Source organism: Sinocyclocheilus grahami, unplaced genomic scaffold (genome assembly GCF_001515645.1).
Source record: "Sinocyclocheilus grahami isolate Dianchi unplaced genomic scaffold, SAMN03320097.WGS_v1.1 scaffold225.1, whole genome shotgun sequence".
NCBI lineage: Eukaryota > Metazoa > Chordata > Actinopteri > Cypriniformes > Cyprinidae > Sinocyclocheilus > Sinocyclocheilus grahami.
In genome coordinates, this window is record NW_015505404.1 from 1,388,469 (window position 1) to 1,403,255 (window position 14,787).

At 35.0% G+C, this 14,787-nt stretch overlaps 4 protein-coding genes across 5 annotated transcripts in view; 2 read left to right on the forward strand and 2 right to left on the reverse strand.

Annotated features, from left to right (window-relative positions):
• The window catches only part of LOC107596991 (DNA damage-binding protein 2), an 8,655-nt gene extending 4,739 nt beyond the window's left edge, over positions 1-3,916 (reverse strand). The window contains exons 1-7 of the mRNA XM_016287876.1: positions 3,899-3,916; positions 3,259-3,450; positions 2,470-2,615; positions 1,082-1,181; positions 819-996; positions 566-711; positions 259-414 (exon numbers count right to left, since the gene is read on the reverse strand). Coding sequence (XP_016143362.1) covers positions 259-414; positions 566-711; positions 819-996; positions 1,082-1,181; positions 2,470-2,615; positions 3,259-3,450; positions 3,899-3,916 — 936 coding nt within the window. The remainder of the gene's footprint in view (positions 1-258; positions 415-565; positions 712-818; positions 997-1,081; positions 1,182-2,469; positions 2,616-3,258; positions 3,451-3,898) is intronic.
• Positions 3,917-4,005: 89 nt separating this feature from the next.
• LOC107596992 (DNA damage-binding protein 2-like) lies at positions 4,006-4,639 on the reverse strand. The gene is made up of 3 exons (XM_016287877.1): positions 4,486-4,639; positions 4,222-4,383; positions 4,006-4,079 (listed from the first exon to the last, which is right to left on the reverse strand). The coding sequence occupies exons 1-3, from the start codon at positions 4,574-4,576 to the stop codon at positions 4,006-4,008; spliced, it is 327 nt and encodes a 108-aa protein (XP_016143363.1). The 5' UTR covers positions 4,577-4,639.
• Positions 4,640-5,159: 520 nt separating this feature from the next.
• Positions 5,160-8,856, forward strand: paqr5a (progestin and adipoQ receptor family member Va). 2 transcript variants are annotated; one of them, XM_016287830.1, is made up of 9 exons: positions 5,160-5,349; positions 6,322-6,549; positions 6,711-6,838; positions 7,228-7,430; positions 7,541-7,667; positions 7,795-7,839; positions 7,915-8,011; positions 8,129-8,273; positions 8,409-8,856. In XM_016287830.1, the coding sequence occupies exons 2-9, from the start codon at positions 6,496-6,498 to the stop codon at positions 8,642-8,644; spliced, it is 1,035 nt and encodes a 344-aa protein (XP_016143316.1). In that variant the 5' UTR covers positions 5,160-5,349; positions 6,322-6,495; the 3' UTR covers positions 8,645-8,856. The 2 variants fall into 2 exon arrangements, with proteins under 2 accessions (XP_016143316.1, XP_016143317.1); XM_016287831.1 differs by having other exon boundaries at positions 7,342-7,430.
• Positions 8,857-11,280: 2,424 nt separating this feature from the next.
• LOC107596993 (kinesin-like protein KIF23) overlaps positions 11,281-14,787 on the forward strand; it is a 22,054-nt gene continuing 18,547 nt past the window's right edge. The window contains exons 1-7 of the mRNA XM_016287878.1: positions 11,281-11,401; positions 11,914-11,980; positions 12,057-12,185; positions 13,816-13,921; positions 14,013-14,149; positions 14,230-14,342; positions 14,427-14,594. Coding sequence (XP_016143364.1) covers positions 11,388-11,401; positions 11,914-11,980; positions 12,057-12,185; positions 13,816-13,921; positions 14,013-14,149; positions 14,230-14,342; positions 14,427-14,594 — 734 coding nt within the window. The 5' untranslated portion in view covers positions 11,281-11,387. The remainder of the gene's footprint in view (positions 11,402-11,913; positions 11,981-12,056; positions 12,186-13,815; positions 13,922-14,012; positions 14,150-14,229; positions 14,343-14,426; positions 14,595-14,787) is intronic.

Sequence of the window (14,787 nt, forward strand, 5' to 3'; positions counted from 1 at the left end):
TCCAGTGGGGGCAGAGGGGAGGGGGAAGCAATCGAACTCTGGTTCAGACCAGGCAAGCAAACCAAGTGTGAACGCACCCTAAATGTCTTCCCTCTCATTTTTGATCAATTTACTGCAGCCTCACTGAATCAAAATATTAATTTATTTAAAGAAAATCTTACTAACTCCAAACTTTTGACTGGTAGTGTATACATTTTTAGGAATTCTAAATTACATTTGAATTTTTTTTAATATTTAAAAGAAAAAAACCATTCTTACAGATATGATACCAGCAGCATTGGGGTCTCTCAGCTGATGCACAAGCCCACCACTGTTGGCATCATAAATGTCAATAGTTCTCTTGTCATTGATTAATACTTGATCATCTGGGTAACGGCCAGCCACGATGAGGTCATACATGGGATGCCAGGTTGCCTGATGGAAGAAATTTTGCAAAACTAAACTCTAGGACATCAATAGTCCTGCATCTCTGAGATGCCTGTAAACTTGATTACATCAACATAAACAACATGGGGAAAAAAGCCAAGCAAGTGAAACTTGCAGTTTAGGCTAAAGGAACTCTTACCTTGATGGGTGTTAAGTGCTGGAACTGTCGATGAGGATGAACAATTATTTGATGAGGTTTAGACCAGTCATATGAACAATATACCCTGATCTGGTTCCTCTGGTCTGTAGTCAGGAGCTTGGTGCTGTCTGTTGGATTAAAGTACGCTGAAAGAAAAAGAACATTAATTTCAATTAATTTGCACTGTACAGTTGAGAGACATTTATTACTTCTTCCCCTCCTCAATTTAATAATCATATATATAGTCTCTTACCAGAATTGACTGGTTTTTCATGAGGCAATACAGTGATATAACTGCTTTTGTCTTTAATGTTTCTGAGGTCCCACAGCTTGACTGTAGCATCAACAGAGGATGTAGCCATCAGCCAATCACAACGAGGGTTGAATTCTGCATGGGTCACTTTGGCTTTGTGCAGCTTCTCTTTGAAAATCTAAATGTTTTTGAAAATACGAATATCAGACAGCTTTATTCTTGATTTTGGCAATGAGAATTGATTTAGATATTCCCTCTCATACCTCATGTCCATCAAGGCCAAACAGAAGTAGTCGTCCAGTATTGTCTCCAGTCACAAGCATCTGACGACTAACAGACACGTCCACACAGCAGTACCAGTAACTGGGAGAGTGACATTTGTGGCATTAAAACTATATATACAAACATATCTTAACATAACATCCAATTTATACCTAATAATGGTAGTGAAAGGGCTTTAAAAAGTGAAAGACCGTGATCACATATTTTCAAAGAAGCAGAAACTTACTGAAAGACAAATGTGGCAAACAATCTCAGACAAATCAACAATCAATCTATACTACATGCTGAAAGGCAATTGTTCTTAAAGGAACAGCAATACGGAATACTGAACATAAACATGAAATATATAACCACCAAAAAAGTATCTCCGATTTCCCGACACTGGAGAGCAATTCACAAAAGAGTTCAAACAAGCACTGTCCTCAACCAAAGATCATGGTGGTCATGGCCACAATCTGGGGTTCGAGACAATATCTGACTTTGGAGGCCCTCAAAACTCTGCACGCTGACTGTGCCATCACCAGAAGCAACAAAGATTTCGGACACATCTGTGGGGCAGAACTTCATCCCCCCTATAAAATCACCAGCTCCAGGACTAAAGCTCCCTTGGCACAACAGACAAACACAAGCTTGTTAGATCTACACATAGCTGTCAAACCAAGTACTGTCATGAGAAGGGAGGACTCAATGGTCAGGGAGGACTGTGGGTTCAACATGATTACAAATTAATACAGCAACTAAACCGACCCAACAACATGAAGGAGATGAAGACAAACAATGTTCTTCAACACAGTCATAAACACCAGCATTCACAATTACATACCACAAATAGTGAAGGACAACATTACTGACAAAATGGATTTATCTCAGATAACCTAAAATCTAATAGCTTAGCAACAGAACATTAAGTTTCATTAAAAGCAACATAATCAATGACATGAGCATACTGTCACACATAGCATAACTAACTGCAAAAAACAATCAAATGATTTCATCCTCTGATCTATCACAGGGTTTATCCAACTTCATACCAATCAAAATATATGCAAATACATTCAATGCCCACTTTATCTATGACCTGGAACTGAATTTTATAACTTTGTTAACACTGAAACTGTTAAACTTCAAACACAGGCAAGTTCTTCCATATTTAAGAGCCAACGGAATCAAACACTGATAACTCATGTTGAACTCGCACATTTATTATACTGTAATTCAGCTGAATGAACAGAAGTGCCCAACAACAGGACAGAAGTATCAGGTCAACTTCAAGTTCTATTTAAAAGTATTTTAAATCTCGGTGTGGTCTATGTTTCTTTGAGAGCAAATGGGAGAACTATCATAACTGCTAATAAAGGAACTCGCTTACTCCCATGAATCTGTTTTGGCAAAGACTTGTACAACCGATCCACTGAAATCCCGAAGGGTGGTAGCACCCCAAATAGATGAGATGAACAGCTGATTGGTATTGAATTGGTTAAACTTCATGCCTGTTATTGCGTCTCCAGGTCCCATCTGGAAGAACAGAGGAGAAAATCTCAGCAGTTGCTAAAATTGCATCTTTGATCTATTGAAATCTGAGCAAATGCTAAAATGTACTTTTACACTCTCAGAAAAAGGTACAAAGATGTCACAGTGACAGTACATCTTTGTACCTTACTTACCCCTAAATAGTACATATTAGTACCCAAAGTGAACATATTTGTAACGTTTGAAAGGTCCCCAGTGACAGTTTTGTACTTTTTTTCTGTGAGTGTACAGTACTACATTTAATGGTATATAGACTATTTATTAGCTATTTATGCATTTATATTGAATTTTTTATTTCAAGTGAGTTAACCATTTATATCAGTAAACTACCCTGCAGAGGAACACAGTATAAATTTCACAATAATTTGATGGAATAATTTACGGAAACCCCAAAAGTATTTGGACACTTAAAATGTATGTCATTGCATAATTACATTTCAAACCATGATGCATCAGCGAACAAATTATTCTAAACATTTTCTCAGAAGTAACTTCACTTTCTTGAGTCATGTTTACAATTTCTAGAAAGTGAAAGGGTCCAGATTTCTAGTAACTACAAAGTGTCCAAATATTTTTTTATCTTCATTTTGAACATTATATTCTTCACTTCAATCGGGCTTTATCTCACCCCCTGTATGAAGGTTCTCTTATTCAGCATATCATAATCCCACAGGATGATGTCTCCACCCTTGGAGCCCACTGCAACAGTGGTGGGATGGGTGGGATGCCATTCCAGACAAGTGACCCTCCGATCGAAGGGGCTGGCTGTGCGGTGAAGTTTGTAGGCTCTAAGTGAGCGTATAAAAGGCTCTTGCAGACACTATAAACCAATGGGGAGTGTTACATACTACTGTAATATTTGTAGAAAACTTACACCAGTTTTCTATAGTTCACAAGTACATTATATACAGTGGTGGCCAAAATTACTAGAACACTAGTATTTTCACCAGCTAAAAATGGTAATTTAAATTTTTTGCTGTAGTGTGTCAGTAGGAAATATCAGTTTACATTTCCAAACATTCATTTTGCCATTAATTGTAATAATCCAGTGAGATTTTTGTTTGAGAACAGTCAGTGCTCCACACAGAGATCTGATTTCACCATCATCAGTCTGTCTGGAATGACATGAAGAAACAGAACAAACTGAGACAGACTAAATCCAGAAGAACTGTGGCAACATCTCCAAGATGCTTCAAGAAACCTACCAAAGCTACAGTACTGTTAAAAGTTTTAGACACTTGTGTAAAAATGCTGTAAAATGAGGAGGCTGTCAAAAAGAATGTCATAAATAGATTTTCTTTATCAATTAACTTTATGAACTAAATTAAATTAACATTTGCTGTGACCATCCTTTGCGTTTATAGCAGCTTTTGCCCTAGGTGCACTTGCGCATAGTTTTGCAGGTAGGTTGAGCTCCAATCCATTTGACACTTGCTTGTATGTAGGTTTCTGTTACATTACACAAATACAGTTTAGCTCATTAGACAATTTTGGTTAGTCCTGTAAACAAGTTGTTTTTCATCCATAAATTAAACTCTTTGCATATTTAAAGACAATTGTGCAATTATTCATTATTCGCAGCTTTGCTTACCAGTTTTTTGTGCTGCCTTGCCTTCTTTTTTGGCTTTCAGCTTCTTGGAGAGTGTTTCAGCTTGTTCTTCATTCGGTCTTTTCTTTGAATTGACTTTCTTCGTCTGCTTCGATGCAGAGGAATCTGTCTGAGCCCTTCCTCGCGCCATTAAAAGTCTACTTTCTCTTTGAAAGAGGTCGACAAAGACATTGCATGTCAAATATATCACTGTTGCAAATTGTAGATACAATCCGATCGACTAGAATCATGCACTTACTTTCTTACCTGCAGATGTACAACGATCTACATTACATTCACCATCAGATCGGGAAATCGGGTCACAGATCAACACCGCTACACGTGCACAGACACGCATTTAGGCTACATTCAGTGACGCAAGAAACCGAATGTTTTGTAACGTTACACGCAATACAGAATGTATCCACTAGAGATGCCACTAAATGCTGGCACGTATCCACATACTTTCAGCAAATCGTGTACACGTTTTTTATTTAAAATAAATTATGACTGCGATTTAGTTCATTTCTGATTTAAATATTTTCAATTTTTTTAAAGATATGAAAATATACTGCAGTAGAAATATTCATAAATTCCCGGCACCTTCGCTGTTTAGTGTACAAAAATATTGCCTGAAAACTCAATTGCAATTGCTTACTTTCATAAATGTTAATTGCAGCCTCAGTTCAAACTAATAATACGAGCATAATATAATACTATGTAATTATAATTGAGATATAATATTTAGAATTGAATTGAATTGAATACAATATATTGCATTCATGTTTAGTCTTAGAGTTTGGGGGCATGCACATATTAAAACAAACACAATCTTTAGATATAATAGTTTACAATAATAATAAAAAAAAAAATATATATATATATAAAACAACAACAAAAAACAGATACTACAAACATCTGTAAAACAATACCACTTCTTTGATGGGCGTCGCGTTGTGCTTGTAGTGGGTGAATTCAGCGTCTTGGATACGGTGCGTTCATGAGAGTATGCTGGCCAATCACAGAAGCCCAGGGACCTACAGCTGAAGGGAAGGGAAAAAATCAAACATTCAGTGTATGTTGTTTATTCAGTTCATACACTAAACGTCGAAAGCACATATACATCTGAAGGTAAGTGTGCCAACGAACAGACTTGAGATGCATATCTATGTGACTAAAATAAAAGATGAGGTTTTAATAAGTAGTAGGTATTTAGGCATTGTATGAGGTGTATCATTGAGTTGCAGTCAGTTTTACAACCGTTGTGTAGGACAAATAATTAATTCAAGAATTTTGCCTGGCGTTTTCAGTGCGAATTTGTCATCATGAGTGATGATCTTCACTTGAAACAGTTTTTGTGCTTTGGTGTGTGACGGTCTAGAAGCGTTCCCACATTTTTGCTGTACACTAATCAAACCAATAATCACAATCAGTATTTGAAATGCATATGCTAAAAAACAATCACTGCTTTGAGTAAATGTACTGAAGTGGTTGGATTCACTAGTTAAACATTTTCTTCCACACATAAACCTGTATGCTTTAACTTTTTGTTCAGTGTGTTCTAGTACACTCTAGTCGCCAAAGGCAACAAAATGTACCTTATTGTTCACTATTTAATGATATTGCCCAGTGCAAGTTGAGTTACCTTTACTTGTTATCTTCTCAATGTAAGTATTTTTGTGCTTTTTGCACATAACAACAATTAGAACACAATATGAGGTGTATTTATATGCAGGTATTCTATGGAATACATTTTTCCCCACAATATGAGCTCTGATACACCACCAGTCATGTTATCTTTAGTATTTAACACATCCCTCTATTGTCTGTTGGACAATGATTAATCTATTGAAGATTTTACTACTTAACAATAAAAGTGTCAAGTTACTGTACAGTATATCCAACCCTGTCTATTGCACTGCTGCTCATAACAGCTTTGTGAAAGGCTGTTGTAGACATTTAGTTTCTCCATCTCCAGTGTTTTGTTGAACAACAACACATTCTTACATTTTAATTAGTTTTCATGTGTTTTTCCACATGGACAGCTTTATGTTTAAGATTTGTTGATTTAAAACATAATATTGAATTTGTTAACTCCCATAGGCACACTTAGGGAGGGGTTTTATAGAAAGATCCTGAGTTGGTGACTGGACTGTGAGATATTATAATAAAGAAGAACACTAAAGAGAAAAAGTCCAAAGCAATCACAGGGAATCAAGAAACTCTGTAGATGGCTGATGGTCTCTCCACCTTGTAATTGCTGGACCCTCCTCTACTATGCTCAGTCTCATCAAGCTACCTCAAGTGTTCACCATCAACCAAGTTCCAAAAGTAAGTTTTTTTTTTAATGCTGATGTTAATTTGCAAGAAATGTCATTGTTTTGCACTCAATGTGTTGTATACTTATCATGTCAGTCATGAACTTTTAAAGCAGATACATTGTACATTAGATACATAATTGATAAATAAATACGATATTTGTTTCATTGTAGGTCTTCCATGAAGATGGCATCATTTCAGGTTATCGCCACCCATGCAGCTCTGCCAAAGACTGTGTTCTTAGTCTTTTCCAGCTAACGAATGAAACCCTCAATATTTGGACTCATTTTCTGCCTACATGGTAAATTATTTGTCAGCATTCAGCTTTTGATACATGTACATTAGCTAATGTTAAAATGAAGACAAATTTGAGAATGTCATTTAAGCTTCCTACAAGATTAACTTAATTAATACAATGTTAAATTATTTTTAAAGACTGAACTCCAGATTACTCATGTACAGTAAAACATTAGACATTGCTGAAAATGTCAATATGTCATAGAGCCTTTTGCAAGGTCAACTTAATTGTTGCCACATTCATTTATACTATTTATAGGGTGCTGAAAACTTATATTTACAAATATTAAAAATATAAAATACTTTTTATTGCAAGAGCATTGATACCTCTGTTACACTGCAGCTTTTGATGCATGCTTGCATTTTTAGAATGTAATGTTTTTTTTGCGCAAGGTTTTTCTTATGGAAACTGACAGTAGTACTAGTGCAGGATGACTGGCAGGATCCTTTCACCTGGCCCTTGCTGGTGTTCCTTCTGTCATGCTGCGTGTATCCACTCGCTTCCAGCTGTGCTCATACCTTCAGTACCATGTCAGAGAGGGCCAGGCACATCTGCTTCTTCTTTGATTATGGAGCACTCAGCTTCTACAGCCTCGGTATGTAGAGAATATAACAGAACTAATGAGTAAATTTATATACTTATGTAATGTTTTTGTGACTGAATTATCCTAACTTTTTGTTTATTTGTGTATTTGATCGACCACAGGTTCTGCCATCACCTACTCTTCTTACTCATTTCCAGATAAATGGGTCAATAGCACATTTCACAAATACTATGTTCCTATAGCTGTTGTCAATTCTATTATCTCCACTGCACTGGCCTGCTACTCAAGGTAGGATAAGTAATCAATAAATCAAAAATTGGTAATATTTCTAACCTGCTTTGTGGATTTTGACCTGAGTGGTATTAAAATAGAAAAACAATTAAAAGACTAAACACTTGTATTTCTTTGTTTTTAGACTTGGTTTACCATTATTTCAGTATAATCATCACAGCATTAAAAGGTAATGTCTCTTGCATTTTAATCTTGACATTAAAAAATGGTACATTTTCAGTAAATGAACTGTATTCTCTTTTAGTTGTTCTGGAAAATTAGATCAGAAACTCAGTAAATGTCTACAGATAATCGCCTTTGTCTATCCATATCTCTTTGACAACATCCCTCTCTTTTATAGAGTGAGTGTTTTGGGTTATTTTGCTAAATATTTTACTCATTGTTTTGGCTGTGTTTGTATTGAATGTGACACTGAGCAAAGTTAATTAATTTAAAGTACTTTCTGCCTTCATTTATAGATCTTTGTGTGCGCTGGTGAGGGTTGCACTGTTAATGAAGCCAATACTGTTCACTATCAGCACACGTCATTGGCTGTCCTCACTGGCTTTCTTTTTGCCACACACCTGCCTGAACGCTTGGCTCCTGGCAGTTTTGACTACATAGGTACATCTACAGATCCCTGCATTCTCTTTAAACTAAGAATCATGAATTCAGAACATATGGCACTAGTGGGATGCTTTTGAAGCTCAGTAAAGTCTACTCATTCTAAACTGTGGTTCATTTATGCATCCTTCACAGGTCACAGTCATCAGCTCTTCCACGTGTTCGCTATTATTGGCACGTATTTCCAGATGACTGCCATGGAACTTGACATGGCTGCACGAAAGCAGTGGCTTCATGCTCATTTGCCACCAGTCACCCTTTCAGACACTGTGGGAGCTGCATTCTTTAGTGTGGTCTGCGGCCTTTGTATAGTATATGGCTTAAGTCTGGCACTTTTCTCCACTAGAGGTGTAAAGGACAAATTCATTTGAATTGTGACATTTGATAAGGTTACTCAGGGCAGCTAAGTTAGTTTCCCTTAAAACGGAGTATATTGTATATATTGTAGCCATGTGTTCAATGGCAACAATTTCATGAAGATTTTATGTAAATTGGAAGAGTATAAGACTGTATAATTGGATTATTTTGTATGTTTGATTCATGTTTTTGTAATGAGTGTGTCATTTGTTTTCTCTACTTCTAATCATGCTTAACATTTGCACAATTTCAAAGCACATTTCCATGTTTTTGAAGCACATGAATCAAACTATATTATCATCGTTTTTACAAGTGCCTTTTTATAATCAGTCTTTTTGAAAACTGTAAAACCTTGTGTACAATCTTTATCTGTCTTATAAATAAATCTTGTTAATATGTAAATTTTTGTTATTTTTACTAAATAAAACTATGCAATGAAAACTATTTGATAGCTTTTATATATTTTTATAGAATATAACGTAGATTATATTAGTTTAGCCTATGGGACATTCTACCAGAAAGGTACATTTCCACTTGTAAAAATCTTGGGTGAAAAAAATATCTTATTTTAAAATCTGAACGTTGAGTCATATGGAGGACATGTTAATCTATATGAAACGCATATGCCATCTCAGCATGTTTTTATGATTGAAATAAATACATTTTATACGCATTTCACCCCTAAAATGTCAGGCCCTGTCACAGACAAATTTGTATATGTTTAGGTTTCCTAATGAATTGTTTTGATAGAAATAGCATTTTCTTATTGGTCACATGCCCCTGATTGTATCTAACACAGTTTTGTAATTTCTATAAGAAATATAAGCAACTTTTCGGTCAACTGTAGTACACAAAATCACAGAATACCCCGCCAGGCACTCATATAGTTGCAAAAAACTGCCTTGACATAGGAGATTTTTTTCAAAAACATAGTAGTGGATATATACTCCAACCTTCATCTACACAGTTACAGAGATTAATTCATCAATATTACCTCAAATATTACATTTTTATAACATAATTTCCTGTGTGACAGGACTGACCGAGGCGTGACAGGACTGACTATGGATTTCGTTGATGCAGAAAAAGTTGTTTTCTGTTCTTTATTTAAGTTTTGATAAGCATTCCTATTTTAAATTATTATTGTAATTTTAATGTTAATGTGATATTAGACTATGGTAAAGTTCAGCCAAGGACATATAATAAGGGCCTAATTCATTAGAATAGAATACTAATTTTATTTTATTTCAAAATAAAAACATATTTCTTTAAAAAATTTATTAAAATTCCATTTAACAATAACATGGCCATATACAATAAAAATAAACAACTAGAATTGCACAATGGCACAAACACAGACAGGAGTGAAAACAAAATTGTAATGGTACTACTACTATGTTCAAATTTATTTAACAATAACAATTACCAACTTAAATAGCACAAACTCAGACAGGAGTGAAAACAATAACCCTGTGATGTGCTTCGTGTACACGGGTGTAAGAAATATAAATATAACTTCATAATATATAAAGTATATTTTACTATGATACAGCAAAATATAGATGACAATTACATCTATATATGAAGAGTTTATTTGCAAAAACAGATAACTAAAAAAAAATTCAAAAATCATGTTTTTTTATTATGTAATCATGTTTTTATTGTGTTAGTTGTAATTATTAGTTATTTTTTAACCTAATCAAAATAACCCAACTAAAGTTTGATTGAGATTAATTGGAATGCACAATAAAAAAACATGATTTCAGAGAATGAGTTATCTGTTTTTGCAAATAAACTCTTCATATATAGATGTAATTGTCATCTATATAAGCTTTGAGTAATGATGATTGTAATTATTTCACTCAACATTTAACCCAACCGCTGGGTCAAAACAGCCCAATTGCTGGGTTTGTCCCTATTTTACCCAGCATTTTTTAGAGTGTAATATCTACATTATTACCTAGGAAATTACATGCAATTTCCGTTATTACCATGTAATTTCCTAAGTAATAATGCAGATATTACCATTAAAGTAAAATAGTATCATTTCATGTTTTTAATCAGTTGATGTGAATAACAACTTAAACTTGTTATTGATGGAGTTTTTGTCTAAATAACAGTTTTTAGCATAACAAAACTATGAAAGCTGTAGGTCAAATTTGGCTGAGGACAAGGACAGGATTTGTAAGTGTTTTTAATAATTTAAAAAATATCTGAGAACCTAATGAATGATATATTCCTTTACAGAACAACTCACAGAAACCAACCATCAGTCAGTTTTAGACATTTTTTGGATGTAATACTTTTTATTCACTGTAACAAGTCAAGGACAGATAATGTACATTTCTGGTAGAATGTCCCCTATACAATATACGCTATATACATTTTTTGGTATTAATACATTTATATATTAACCGTTAATACAATATATTCTATATACTATTTTTATATTAATACTTTTATATATGAACTATTAGACAAAACTAGACATTAGTTGCTTGTCGGCAGAAAAGCTTTGCATGTTGTTTTTCCTTGTTTATTTCAGTGTGTCGATTCTGGATACAACCGGAAATTGTCACCAGCATATCAGGCTGAGCTTAGGGCGGGACATCCGGTCATCTAAGACGTGGCTGCGCTCGCTGATTGGTCACATTTGAAAATCAGTTTCTGACGCAGTGGAGGGAACGTTTGTAATTCGGTATTTGTATACGGACAAGAAGGCAACGGCGTCGCGGAATTAAACTACAACATCGCAACATGATTAGGCAAGCGTAAGTGTTTTATACCTGTTTTGTACTGTTGATATATTAGACCGATAACGAGTTATTAAACGTCCTTTATTAACTCATAAGCGAGTTTGTTTTCATATGAAAGTCTTTGAGTGGTTGTAGCAGACATTTCTTAACTTACTCGCCGCCCGTCGCGTCTATTTAACGTTATTGATCCATTGTTTGTACTTTATGCTCAGTTCATAATCCCGCTTTATGTTGTAAGTTTTCTGTTTATATCAGTAGTTTAATTATATGTTTGCCAATTATTATTATTATTAAAAAACGATATGCACCAAGCGCTTGGTTTCCTAAATGTCAGTGTTTCAATTCAGATATTAACTTAGTTAAGTAATGAGCTGGTCGCGTTTTCCTATTGGAACTCCTAAAACATAGTTTGTAGGTAACGTTAACCTTAGTTAGAATTTTCTTTCAACCATAAGCATACTCGTTTTACTTGAACCATATAACGTTATATTTGTTGCTTGGTGTCTGTTTTTTTGCTTTTGTAACAGGAAGGGCAAGACCCCCCGCCGCCCCCCTCCAAAAAAGCCTTCCAACAACCAGAAGGACCCTGTTGGAGTATGCTGTAACTTTTTGTTCACATTAGGATAATGAAAATCCTGACCAGTATATTCATTTGAGATGTGTTTGGCAGGTGTATTGTCGCGTGCGGCCACTGGGTGCAGAAGATGTGGAGTGCTGTATTGAGGTTATAAGCAACACCACCATTCAGTTACATGCCCCTGATGGGCTCAAAGCCAACAGAAATGGTGAATTCAAAGAGGTGAGTGCCTCTGCTCTCATTTAGCCAATTAGGATTATTTAAAACAAGATTTTCTTCTTTGTCATGCCTCTCCAATACGGTTTGAGTTTTTCTTCTATGCAACACAAAGGTGAATTTTGTAGTAGTTGCACTTTTCTATGTAATGAAAGTTTAAGAGTATTAGTTGGGTTGTCAGTGGTCAACTGACAACTGATCTTTTCAATTAACTGCTTAATCCAATTTGCAAAACTGTGTTGTATCATTTTGTGATCTTGGGAAAGGTCAAGTTCTAGAACAACATGAAAACAAAACCATTCTTTTGAAGCTTATGCAGGGCTTATGTGGGTCTTTGGCAATTGAGAATTTGCCCTTTCACAAATTAAGGCCTTAAATAGGTCTTGGAACAGAAAGTCATAAATTCATAAAATTGTGGCATTACAAATATCCAAATAACCTTAAATCAAGTTACATTTACGTGAGATGCAAAATAAATACATCAAGCCTTGTTTTCTTAAAAAAATATAAAAAAATAAAAGGGCGAAAAGGAAAAAAAAGTACATTAAGAGATTTTAAAGGGATAGTTCACCCAAAAATAAAAATTCTGTCATTAATTCCTCACCCTCATGTCATTCCAATCCAAACATGTAAGACCTTCGGTCATCTTCAGAGCAGAAATTAAGATATTTTTGATGAAATCTGAGAGCTTTCTTACCCTGCATAGATGGCAATGCAATGCAATCGGAAACGTAGTAAGAACTTTGGTAAAATTGTCCGTGACATCAGTGGTTCAACCAGAATTTTATGAAGCTACGAGAATACTTTTTGTGCACCAAGAAAACAAAAATAACAACTTACACATTTCTTCTCCTTTATGTCACTCTAGGGCGCCATTATGGAGAGTACCACGACGCATTGCGTTGTTTACATGCGGAGGTACTCTTTATAATAGCGGAAGATGTGATTTTGGAGGAGGAGAATTGTTGAATAAAGTCATTATTTTGCATCTCATATGGACTGTTTTACCGATGTCCTTACTACGTGTCTGGGAACATTTCAGTTGATTTGCTGTCTATGCAGGGTCAGAAAGCTCTCAGATTTAATAAAAAAATCTTAATTTATTTTCCATAGATGAACAAAAGTCTTAAGGGTTTGGAACGACATGAGGGTGAGTAATTAATGGCAGAATTTAGATTTTTGGGTGGAGTATCACTTTAAGCAAATTTCTGTTAATGGGGTATAAAATCTCTTTAAGTGTGTTTTTCTGAACCCGCTGGCAGGTATTTGTTCTTGTTTTAATCAAACTCACAATTTCTCAGAAAACAAGGCATCTTATGTCATTTTGCTTAAGTAAATCTTTAAACATTTGTACTGGAAAACAGACAAAAATACTGAGGAAAAACATAACTTTTTTGCAGATAAAGTAAAAGTTATGGTTATTTCCATATTGTAGTGGTTGGGAACAGAGGTATTCAATCCCTAGATGCTCCCTAGATGTTTGTTTAAATATTGGTGTATTATGATCCCTTTAATTTAATCCTTAAACTTTTTTTTTTTTTTGTCCAAGTCTTAAAATTTACTATCATAAAATGTGCAGAGTAGTTGGAAACCAGTTAGGCTTTGGAGTACTGAAATTAACTATAATTTCTTTTAGACACAATATTCCTTCAAAAAAGTGTTTGGAATTAAAACGACACAGGGGGAATTATTTGAAGATGTTGCCAAACCTCTAGTAGAAGACATCATTCACTGTAAAAATGGTAAATATACTTTTCTGTACACGTTGTTGTTTATTATTATTATTATTATTTAAAAACAACCCGATTGACTGCAGTTTTCTTCTTAAACTAGGTCTGTTGTTCACCTATGGTGTCACTGGCAGTGGTAAAACTTATACAATGACTGGCTCACCTGGTCAAGGTGGGCTGCTTCCGCGTTCACTCGACATGATCTTCAATAGCATCGGACCCTACCAGGCCAAGAGATATGTAAGCAAATTCATTAAGTACATTTATTCTATTATGTAAACTTTCCCATCCTTGAGCTATCTTGATCTTTCACTCATCAGGTTTTCAAGCCTGATGATAAAAATGGCATGGAGGTGCAGAATCAGGTGGATGCGCTCTTGGACCGACAGAAGCGAGACAGCCAGACAACTGTACCGAAGACCCCAACAACAAGGTTAAAGTAATTAAAATTACAAAGTGCCTAATCTGTTTTAAATTTAAATATAGTGAGTTTTTATATGCTGTTCTTGTTTTGTAGGCGAATTGACCCTGAGTTTGCTGACATGATCAGCCCAGAGGAGGCTTGTAAGGCAGATGGAGTGGATGAAGACAGCAGCTACAGTGTCTTTGTCTCCTACATTGAGATTTACAACAACTACATCTATGATCTTTTGGAAGAGACTCCCATTGACCTAATAAAACCCAAGTAAGTTGGCTAAGTTTACTGTTTTACTGTGTTTTTGATCCAATAAACGCAGCATAAGAGCCTTCTTTCAAAAACCATTTTCAAAAAACTGTATCGACTCCGAACCATTAGTCTATGTAAAAATCTATTCTACTTTTAATTGGGTGTATCAGTAGTACCAATTTGTGGGTAACCAATACTTTAAAAAAAAAAA

Bases quoted from the DNA above. Each gene is read 5' to 3' on its own strand.
- paqr5a (XM_016287830.1), top strand. From the start codon at position 6,496: ATGCTCAGTCTCATCAAGCTACCTCAAGTGTTCACCATCAACCAAGTT. The intron at 6,839-7,227 runs GTAAATTATTTG...TTTTTGCGCAAG, and splicing joins ACTCATTTTCTGCCTACATG to GTTTTTCTTATGGAAACTGA. The intron at 7,668-7,794 runs GTAGGATAAGTA...CTTTGTTTTTAG, and splicing joins GCACTGGCCTGCTACTCAAG to ACTTGGTTTACCATTATTTC.
- LOC107596992 (XM_016287877.1), bottom strand. From the start codon at position 4,576: ATGCGTGTCTGTGCACGTGTAGCGGTGTTGATCTGTGACCCGATTTCC. The intron at 4,384-4,485 runs GTAAGAAAGTAA...TCTTTCAAAGAG, and splicing joins AGATCGTTGTACATCTGCAG to AAAGTAGACTTTTAATGGCG. The intron at 4,080-4,221 runs GTAAGCAAAGCT...GTAATGTAACAG, and splicing joins CAAGGCAGCACAAAAAACTG to AAACCTACATACAAGCAAGT.